The 11,332-nt window shown below is 46.0% G+C and overlaps 1 protein-coding gene across 1 annotated transcript in view; it reads right to left on the minus strand.

The window, feature by feature from the left end:
* Positions 1 to 10,812, minus strand: part of NAAA (N-acylethanolamine acid amidase) — a 31,206-nt gene extending 20,394 nt beyond the window's left edge. The window contains exons 1-4 of the mRNA XM_047798917.1: positions 10,336 to 10,812; positions 9,551 to 9,715; positions 5,339 to 5,465; positions 472 to 562 (exon numbers count right to left, since the gene is read on the minus strand). Coding sequence (XP_047654873.1) covers positions 472 to 562; positions 5,339 to 5,465; positions 9,551 to 9,715; positions 10,336 to 10,685 — 733 coding nt within the window. The 5' untranslated portion in view covers positions 10,686 to 10,812. The remainder of the gene's footprint in view (positions 1 to 471; positions 563 to 5,338; positions 5,466 to 9,550; positions 9,716 to 10,335) is intronic.
* Between the last annotated feature and the right edge of the window lie 520 nt (positions 10,813 to 11,332).

An 11,332-nucleotide genomic window follows, 5' to 3' on the forward strand; every position in this document is an offset into this window, starting at 1 on the left:
CCGTAGTCTCAGTTTGGCTTAAAACCCCAGCTGCTCCTCATGACCCTGCAGCGTGGCCTCAGCCCCCCGCTCCATCTCTAAGGTCACCCCCCACCCCCTACTCTATGCTGTGAGCACACCACGGGCTTTTGTTTCTGGCCACCTCCAGGAATGGTCTTGCCCCAGCTTCTGCAGACATGGATCGCGGGAGCCGGGCTTTCCCAGACCCTGTGCCTTTGGCAACCGCTCCAATCCCTCCTTCGTTCTCCAGCACATCTGCCTGTTTGACTTGCCTGGCAGCCCTTGTCACTGCCTGGAACCATCTTCACCGCTACCATGCACACTGTCCCGTTCTCTCCCCCCCCCCCCCACTGCACAGAAGCAGGCAGGGCTAAGTGTGGCGCTGAATGTTCTCGCAGGTGAGTGAAGAAGTATTTGGATGAAACCCAGCAGGGACACGGCTGAAAATGCTTGGGAGTGTGTCTGGATTACCTCGTTCATCGCCGGAAACCGTGAACTTGTGTGGACTCTGACCAGTCCATAAGCCTACATAGCCAACGAAAGTGGTTCCTGTATATGCAATCTGAAATCAAGAGGGAAAAAAACATGTCATCATTCCAACTGAATGTACAGTGAATCAGCTGTTTTGTCCCACAGTTTCACCGATTTTTTTTTTTTCTCTAAGTCCAACATAAGAGAATAAAAATCTGAAACAGCCTTCTGAAAGTTTAACCTGGGGGCGTCTGTGGATAGTCATCAGTGGATCTAGGACCCCGGATGGGTGAAAAATGGGACATCTTTATTTTCACTAACCTCTAACTGAAATGTCACTCCCTCCGTGATGAATGCACGCCAGGACTCATGTGTCATGGCAGTGCCTGGGATTCTGTCACTGGGAGAAAGCACGGATGTTTTCACATTCATGATGGCATCCTACCTGTCTTGATAGGATGTACATTACACAGCCAGAAACAGCATTCATACCTATCGCTACGCTGAGTTTATGGTAGTGATTAGACCTGTTGCTAAATTTTACCAGTTAGTGTGTTAAGAAAAAGTATATTGAGGAGTTCCCACCATGGCTCAGCACTAATGAACCCGACTAGTATCCATGAAGATGCAGGTGTGATCCCTGGCCGGATAAGTGGGTCAAGGGTCCGGTGTTGCCACGGGCTGTGGTGTAGATCACAGATGTGGCTCAGATCCCGCATGGCTGTGGTGTAGGCCAGCAGCTACAGCTCCAATGTGACCCCTGGCCTGGGAACTTCCATATGTTGTGGGTACTGCCCTAAAAAGACAAAATAAAATAAAAAATAAAAATGTATGTTTAACAAAGGGGACAGGTAGTGGGGGAGGGATGGACTGGGGAGTCTGGGATTGGCCTATGCACACTGAGGCATATGGAATGATTGGCCAAAGGGGACCTGCTGTATAGCACACAGAACTTTACCCAATATTTTGTGATAATCTATGTGGGAAAAGAATCTGAAAGAGATTGGATATATGTACATGTAAAACTGAATTGCTTTGTTGTACAACAGAAAGTATCACAATCTTGTAAATCAACTATATTCAATAAAGCTTTAAAAAACGAAAAAAATTCCACTGTCTTGGTTATAGGGATAAATATCATGTATCTTACAAGCTGAAGGGAGTTCCAGTAAGACTGGTTACAGTACTAATCAAACTTAAATTTTAAATATAAATTCTTATACATACATGTTTCATTTAATCCTCATGATTATTCCATGACTTATAGGGGTCACTTTCACTTTAAATTAAGGAAATGAGCTCCAATGACTGCAAGATCCCACTCTATCCTTGGTGAGAAAAATCTATCAATTACTTCAGACACCAGATTTCATTTTTCAAAGAGGCACTTAGGAGAGTGTCCAGCTCATGTGGTTCAATCAAGGTAAACTAAAATTTTTATATTTTGAGAACTGAATGGGCATAAGGTTATTTTTTCCTAGAAAACTGAATTTCAAGTTAGAAATAAGTGAGAAGTTACTATCTTGGTAGTGAAATAACTTTACAGTCCAAGGGGAAAATGCAGGGGCCTTAATTTTATGAATGACCTCTTCCCTGAGACTCACTAAGAGCCTTTCATGAATTCTCCCTATTTCCATTCACAGCAGGAAAATAGGGCTAAGTCTACCTCATACTAAAGCCCTTACAAAATATAACAATGGGGGGCGGGGAGTAATCATGTGGTCACTCCATCCACGCGATACGCTGATCCTCACACAGGTGTCACCTTTGACGAGCTCAGCAAATTAAAATTATGAAAATCAAAGTCACTTGTCGGTTCCAAGACATCTTGTAATATGGAATAATCAGATATAATTTCTAAGACATTGTACCTTGTAACTCTGAAAAAAATTATATTTCTAAATGTCTATGCTTTCCAATTGCATGTGCCAGGTCATTTAACATAAACATTAACTGTACGCCTTAACTGTAGAGCAAGAGACTCTAATTTATAGTCTGAGTTTGGGGGGAAAAGCGTCTCCGAGCCTCAAGGCCTGGGTTCGGTCTCACTTCTGCCTCATTGCCCCATGTGATGTGGAGCAAGTAAGTCTCTGTAAGGCCCAGCCCTTTCATTTGGAAAAGAAGGATGAAAATGTTGACTTCAGCCTGCCTCACACGGTTGCCAGCCCTGAAGATCAAAACAGATTCTAGATCTGAAAAAATATATATACATATTTTTTTTTTGCTTTTTTCTTTGTTTTTTATTTTTTTTGCAGCAGCAGCACCTGCAGCATATGGACGTTCCCAGGCTAGGGGTCTAATTGGAGCTACAGCTGCTGGCCTACACCACAGCCACAGCAACTCAGGATGTGAGCCACATCTGTGACCTACACCACAGCTCATGGCCAACGCCAGATACTTAACCCATTGAGCAAGGCAAGGGATTGAATCCGAGTCCTCATGGTTCCTAGTCAGGTTCGTTACCCCTGAGCTACAATGGGAACCCCTGAAAACACAAAATTATGAACACTAGACAAGAATAAGAGCTAAATTATTGGTTGGATAATCTGTTCTTAATTAAAGCAAAACAATTTATTGGCCATGGGCCCGCAGCAGAAAGACAGTGCCTAAATGCAAACCGTTAAAATTTGTAATAATAGCCTGAGCCCAGAGAAAAGCTACACGGCATAGACCATTTCCCGTGGGGGATAAACAGAAACAAATGAAGTAAACACTGCTAGTTAGGGAGAGTCTAGAGGGAACAGGTGAAGTACTTTTTAAATTGCATTTAATCCTTTGTCATTTTAAAAATAACTTCTGCTCACTATAGAATAATGGAGAAAAGCATAAAGTAGTAAACGAAGGAGTTCCCATCATGGCGCCACTGGTTAACGAATCTGACTAGGAACCATGAGGTTGTGGGTTCGATCCCTGGCCTTGCTCAGTGGGTTAAGGAACCGGCGTTGCTGTGAACTGTGGTGTAGGTTGCAGACGCGGCTAGGATCCTGCGTTGCTATGGCTGTGGTGTAGGCTGGTGGCTACAGCTCCAATTAGACCCCTAGCCTGGGAATCTCCAAATGCTGGGAGTGCGGTCCTAGAAAAGGCAAAAAGACAAAAAAAAAAAAAGAAAGAAAGAAAGCAGTAAATGAAAATAATTATTGTCCTCTCATTCAGTAATAATTACTAACACTTTAGCAGATATCCTGTCAAAATCTATTTTCATGTATATTCTGTCATTGCCACCACTTAAAACCATTTTGAAGTACACCTTCAGCTAGAATCAAATTGGTAATGGTGGTGAAGTAAAGGAATAAAACTGGGGAGTTCCCGTCGTGGCACAGTGGAAACAAATCTGACTAGGAACCATGAGGTTGTGGGTTCGGTCCCTGGCCTCCCTCAGTGGGTTAAGGATCCGGGGTTGCCGGGAGCTGTGGTGTAGGTCAAAGACATGGCTTGGATCCTGAGTTGCTGTGGCTGTGCCTTAGGCCATCAGCTACAGCTCCAATTAGACCCCTAGCCTGGGAACCTCCATATGCTGAGGGGTATAGCCCTAAAAAGGCAAAAGAAATAAATAAAAAATAAAAAAATTTAAAAAGGAATAAAACTACGAAAGAAGAAACATTCACCTTAAATATTTCTGTACTGTGTGAATGTTCTATGAGAAAGTTTTTGTTTGTAAAAGCAGATGACCAAATGAGTATTAGGTATGTGAGATTCTAGTATTTGAGATACAACCCTTAAATGCAAAGAACAAATGAAATAAAGTCCTTTCAAAGTGTCCCCCAAATCCAAGATCAGACTTTATTTTGTATTTTTTTTATTAGAGTATAGTTGATTTATAACATTGTGCCAATCCAAGATCAGACTTTTTTTTTTTTTTTTTGGTCTTTTTGCTATTTCTTGGGCCGCTCCCGCGGCATATGGAGGTTCCCAGGCTAGGGGTTGAATCGGAGCTGTAGCCACCAGCCTACGCCAGAGCCACAGCAACGCAGGATCCGAGCCGCGTCTGCAACCTACACCACAGCTCACGGCAACACCGGATGGTTAGCCCACTGAGCAAGGGCAGGGACCAAACCCGCAACCTCATGGTTCCTAGTCGGATTCGTTAACCACTGCGCCACGATGGGAACTCCCAAGATCAGACTTTTGCATGCTGGTTCATGGCAGTGACATGCTTTGTGTCAACATTGTTTAATGCTGTCTCTCTAGATATTTACACAGAAATGTGCCAATAGTACGTATTTGTAGTAAAGGAACTATAATGAGAATAAAAGGATCCAAGTATAATTTCTTAAAGATCATACAAAAAAGAGTGGTGTGGGTTCATCATACTTGAGTGAAGGACCATTTATTATTTGGCCACTATTTATCAGGTATCTACCACATGCTTTGCGTAGATTACTTCATTTACTTCATTTAATCTTTATAGCTCCATAAAGTATTAACCTGAGTTTTCATCTGCAAAACTGGTTTAAACGATTTCCCAAGTTCACAAAGGAAGTGACACAAGATTCAAATCCAGATCCCCCAATTAGGCGTTCCCAGACATGACACCACTCAGCTCCTCCCTATTCGAGAAGCAGCCTGAATGCAGGCAGGCAGAGGAAAAGAGCTGACTTGGCATAAGCGAGCAACTGATCAGACCCTCCCCAGAGATTTCCATAGGGAAAGCTGACTGGCCTCTGTTAAGTAGATGCTCAATAATAATAAATAACCCTTCTTTCTATAAGCATACATGATGTGGTTTTTGTTTTTCTATGTAAACCCTTCTTGTGGTTGATGTTATCTTAAATTGATAACATGTTTAAACTGCAGACCACCCAAATGATGGCTGGTTTGGGTCAGCAAGTCTCCCTGATTTTTGAATCTTACACTGTAAGGACCATACCTTCCCGTTCTTTAAGAACTGCACATCCACAGTCAAATTGCGTAAGATTCTTCCAAAAACATAATCCAGATTCCGGCCGTGGTAAATGTGGCCTCTGGAGTCCTGAGCCACAATACTCGTGCAGAATCTGGGAAAAGGGAAAAATCCAACATGAATGAATATGAAAAGCAAGAAAAAGGAAATGAGGTGGGGTTTTTTTTTTGGGGGGGTGGCTTTTTAGGGCCACATCCAAAGCATATGAAGGTTCCCAGGTTAGGGGTCGAAGCAGAGCTGTAGCTCCCAGCCCTATGCCACAGCCATAGCAACGCAGGATCCTAACCCACTGAGCACAGGCCAGGGATCAAACCCATGTCCTCATGGATACTAACTGCTGAGCCACGACAGGAACTCCAGAGTTTTTCATTTTTAAAATAAGTCCTCAGAGTTCCCTTTGAGGCTCAGCAGTTAACAAACCCGACTAGGATCCATGAGGATGTGAGTTTAATCCCTGGCCTTAACGTTCAGTGAGTTAAGGATCTGGTGTTGCCGTGAGCTGAGGTGTAGGTTGCAGATGAGGCTCGGATCCTGCCTTTCTGTGGCTGTGGTGTAGGCAGGCAGCTACAGCTCCCATTCGACCTCTAGCCTGGGAAGCTCCATATGCCATGAGTGTGGCCCTAAAAAGCAAAAATAAAATAAGTCCTCAAAACAGTTTTTTCTTCCCCATATAGCAAATATGCTACATAATTCTTGTCCAAGAAAACGGATCCATAATTCAAGATGAAAAAAGACAACTGAACACAACAGTATTGGTTCAGTGTGACTAGAACCTTGCCCACAGCACACAAGACATTGAAAACGTACTAAATGAGAATTTCATCCTAAATCTCAATCTGAAAGAGACCCATTCTGGGCTCATCTCTAGACCACAGAGCCTTGCTTGGTCCTCTGCTTGGCAATACGCAGTGTATTTAACATACCACTCAAAGCTGGTCCAAGCTCAACTCTCTCTTCTCTGAATTTCTCAGAACAAGTACAATGGCACCAAACGATTCTGTTCTACAAATTGTTTCATTTTGTCTCCTTGGCAAAAGGGTGCACTATCTAGGGGCTTGGCACTTTTTCTGTCTCCTGAGAGCTCCCTGCACAATGCTAATAAAAGAAAAGGATCTTTTAAGAAGTCCCAGGGAGGAGTTCCCTGAGGGCCTAGCAGTTAAGGGATTTGGCATTGTCACTGCTATGGCTCAGGTCTGAGCCCTGACCAGGGAACTTCCACATGACACAGGCAAGGAAAAAAAAAAAAAAAAAAAGGAATTCGCAGCCAGAGAGATGTATTTTGAGGAAAAGAGGAAGACATTAAGATGTATAAATGTCCATATCCTCTGAGAATATGTAATGTTACATGAAAAAATACTTAGAAACATCATGTCTAACTCTAGGGCAGGAGAAAGAAGAAATGTATGTATGTACACACACAGACACTGACAGGAAATATCCTGAAGGATGGATGGTCATTTCTGAGTAACAAGATTGCAGTTAAACTTCTTTAAAACTTCTTTATAATTTCCTGCATTTACTAATTTTCTATGATTTCACAGTACTTTTTATAATTAAGAGAAAACAAAAGGTACTTACTTTTTGTTTATAAAGGAAGCTTGATCAGGTTTGGGGGTTCCAGTTTTGGCTCAGTGGTAACAAACCCGAGTAGTATCCATGAGCATACCACTATCCATGAGTAGTATCCATGGATTTGATCCCTGGTCTTGCTCAGTGGGTTAAGGATCCTGTGTTGCTGTGAGCTGTGGTGTAGGTCGAAGACAGGGCTTGGATCCTGCATTGCTGTGGCTGTAGTGCGGGCCAACAACTGCAGCTCCAATTTGACCCCTAGTCTAGGAACCTCCATAGGCCATATGCCACTGGGACCCTAAAAAAGAATTTTTTTTAATTTAAAAATTTTTTAAAAGTGAAAAGGAAGCTTGATCGGGTTTTAATTTTTTTCCAAGGTTTCTGGAAATGTCAAGAAATGCATTGATAAAACACTGAAAGTAGCTAAATTTTGGAGACTCTCTCTCAAAGGGGATTTTTCAAAACTGGGGAAACAGCATGTGGGCATGACACAAACACAGGGGATAAGTGGGGAGCTGGGCTCTACTTTGAGAGAGGCACAACAGGGCACTGGTGACAAGTTTTTATTTATTTATTTTTATCTTTTTAGGGCCGCACCCTCAGCATGTGGAGGTTCCCAGGCTGGGGGTCCAATGGGACATGCAGCTGCTGGCCTACACTACCGCCACAGCAACACAGGATCCAAGCCACATCAGTGACTTACACCACAGCTCATGGCAATGCTGGATCCTTAACCCATTGAGTGAGGCCAGGGATCGAACCTGTGTCAAATACTAGTCAGATTTGTTTCTGCTGAGCCATGACAGGAACTCCGGAGATAGGTGATTTTAGTAGCAGCTCTGACACTCACCATACACCTGACTTTCAGCAAACTGACCCCATTTGGACACTTGGTTTCCGCATCACAAGAGGTAATACTGAAATCTCCAGTGTCTCATACCCAGTAGGCTCAAGAAACTGTATCTAGTCTTCATCTGATTCAAAAAGACCGATATCAGAAATAAAGTCAAAACATGTCCTTTGTTAATGCTAGTGAAGTCTGACAGTGTTTTTTCCATGTCAGGCAATTTAACATATACTTTATTTTTATTTTTTATTTATTTATTTATTTATTTATTTTTTTGTCTTTTTGCCATTTCTTGGTCCACTTCCGTGGCATATGGAGGTTCCCAGGCTAAAGGTCCAATCGGAGCTGTAGCTGGCCTACACCAGAGCCACACCAACGCAGGATCCGAGCCACGTCTGCAACCTATACCACAGCTCACGGCAACGCCTGGATCCTTAACCCACTGAGCAAGGCCAGGGATCGAACCCGCAACCTCATGGTTCCTAGTCGGATTCGCTAACCACTGCGCCACAACGGGAACTCCTAATATATACTTTAATATCAAATCCAAAAGTTAGAATATTTTCACTCAAACTTTTGCTTTAGTCGGTTTGAATACAATGACTCCAAGCAAAGTAGGTGAAAAATGAAAAATAATTGATTTTTTTCATTGAGAAAGCCACATGACAGAATAGGAAAAAGATGGATAGGAGATGAAGCATGGCAAAACTAGGTTAAACGAAAAGCACTAGCATTTAACACGTGTGTCTTATCTGCGCCTTAAAAACAGTTCCCTGAAGAGGAAGGTGAGCAAGGCAAGTTATAGCAGTTTTTTTTAAAAGGCTGCACCTGTAGCACATGGAGGTTCCCAGGCTAGGGGTCAAATCTGAGCTGTAGCCAACCGCTTACACCACAGCAACTGGGGATCCAAGCCGCATTTGTGACCTACACCACAGCTCACCGCAGTCAGTGGTTTTTTTAACCTATTCTGCCAAGGTGTTCTGGGAAGATGTCATGATACAGGAAAAATATTTATTTTTTAACATCTTTGGGCAGCCAGAAGCTATAGGGAGTTACAAGATGTTACTAGATGAGGCTGGTCTGGTGGTAAAAACTGTTAAGTCCTGAAGACAGAAACCAAGTCCAATGTCTCTTAATTCCAGGACCTGTTACTGAACCACCGAGCTTGAGGCTCCCCCTGCACTTTGTGGGATCAACCACACGCTTGGTATTGCTTTCACCTGTGCACTCCAGGGGTCATCACCCCACTCTGTCAACTGAACCCTGGCTGGTCCTATCTATCAGCCAGAACAGTGTAGCCTGGGACCCCAGCCTTGGAAGAAACAGGCTCAGGAAGAACGGTTGGGATCGCTAGCCCTGACGAACATGGGCGGGACAAACACAGGGGGACAACTCCCTGCCTTATAAGGTTGGAGGGTCACTGGGTTAAATAGAAGGCCCAGCGGAGAGTGAGCTTAGTTCCAGAAACGTCCCGCAAAAGTATGTATGGAGCAGAGATTTGAAAGTGGGCTGCTACCCGGGTTGATGCAAGGAGAAAGGGGGCTTCAGGAAGAGGCACAGGTCAGGACGGAGGTCAGGGAAACTGCTTTCATTTTCTAAGCTCATAAGCTGCTCAGAGAAGCAAAGAGGAAGCACTGGAGCTTTCTGGGGAGCCCTGTCACCACCCGGATTTCGTCACACTGAAAACCTATCTCCTCCCACTCAGGGGTGGCAGGAATCCCTGCCAAGTCTCAAGTTAATCCGCGCCAGCGCGGGGCACTCACGCGGTGGACTCGTAGGCCAGGTTGAGGAGGATGCAGTCGCCCAGGCTGAAGTCCAGGGCGTCGCACATCCCGCGGATCTCGTCGATGAAGGGCTGGGGCAGGAAGAACTCCAGCTCCCAGACCGCCTTTCGGATCAGTGTGAGGACCCACTCGGGGACATTATCCCTAGAAGAACAACAACGAGGGTGTTTGATCTGCTTAGAGGAGAAGGGAAATGCGAGTGTTGGGGGGGGGGCGGTAAGGGGTTCCTAAAGCTCTCATCCTTAGGGATGAGTTCCAGGTGTCTCCCTTCCCCAGAGAGTAGACATTCCAAAACTCAGAGTCCAGAAGAGAAAAGAACACTCAGAGAGAGGGAAGTAGGGCGGCCGAGAGTGATCCCCAAAGGAGCGAGCTTAGGGGCTCAGGAGACCCGCTAGGAGTGGATGGGCTGAGCAGCCCACAACACAGCTGGGGCGACTGAGCACCACTCTGATCCAGAATGGCTGGTGGACGGGCGTGCCACTGGTGACACTGAACTTGAAAGTCAAAGCAGCTGCACCGGATCATCCCCAACATCGACACTGCCTAAAGCAGTAGCAAATGCCCGTTCTGATCCCCGCCACCCCTGCACACTCCAAACGCTGGGGATGAAGGGGATGGGGTGCAGGACAAGGCTGTCACAGAGGGAGGAAAGGAGGCAAGAGTCTTGGACTGAAGCACATTGGGCAGTAGGCGTCTGGGCTTTCCCTCACTCCGCCTCCCGCAGCCGTTGTCCCCGCAAATCCCCGCCCCTTGGCCTCTCTCACCAGACAATCTGGGCCAGCGCGGCACGCAGCAAATCCTTATCAAAGTGCCGCAGCACCGGGAGCCAGCGCAGCTCCGGGGCCGCGTCCAGACTCACGTTGAAGAGCGGCGGGGCGGTGGGCGAGTCGGCGGCCGATACCTTGGCCCCGGCCAACAGCAGCAGCAGTGCCAGGGCCGGGCGCGCACCAGGGGCCTCAGCCCTCATAGCTCGAGCAGCCACAACTGGACCCTTGTGGCCCCTGCCAGTGCCTGGAATAAGCGCTCGAGGAGGGGGCGGAGCCGAGGGTGGCGGTGCTGGAGGCGGAGTCCGCGAGCGGCTCGACGGGCTAAGTCGCCCCCGATCTGGAATCATGAGAAGAGCCGCCTCCCGCTCCAGGCATCCGCGCTTCCCGCCCCAGGGCCTTCATCCACCGCACCCCCACCGCAGCCACGAGTCCTAACCCGCCCGGGATCCCTGGGCGCTGCGAAATAAGTACAGCCGCCTGCTTCTCCCCTACCCCCCCCGAGTCCCCGCCCCACCCCACCCACGTGGTCCGCGAGCTTGCAAACGGCGGCCTGGAGGGGGTTTAACAAATGATTTTCAGCTGCAAAGAGGGAACCAGGACGGACCTACTGTGGTAGAAAAGGACACTCCACCCGAACCTCATTTGCTCTTATTTAAATTCTTCAGAGGTTTATCTGGATTTTAAAGGGGAAGGAGAGCTTTTTCAGCTCAACACTCGCACTTCTTTTCGGTCTCTTTTAAAAAGTCAAAAAGCCAATATTTACGTGCCAAGTGTTTTCACCCACTCGCTCATTTAACCATCAAAACAAGCCAACAAATAGGTTCGGCTCACAAGTCCCCATTTTCCTGATGAGGAAGGAATGTTACATGATTTCTTCGAGGTCACAGCCGGTGAACTAGCCTCACAGTCAGGCTGTCAGAATCCAAACTGCACCTTCACAGCCTTTAACCTGAAACATCAGCTTTTTGCTTTTCTTATATGGCAGGCAAACGTG

Source organism: Phacochoerus africanus, chromosome 10, assembly GCF_016906955.1.
Source record: "Phacochoerus africanus isolate WHEZ1 chromosome 10, ROS_Pafr_v1, whole genome shotgun sequence".
NCBI classification, from domain to species: domain Eukaryota; kingdom Metazoa; phylum Chordata; class Mammalia; order Artiodactyla; family Suidae; genus Phacochoerus; species Phacochoerus africanus.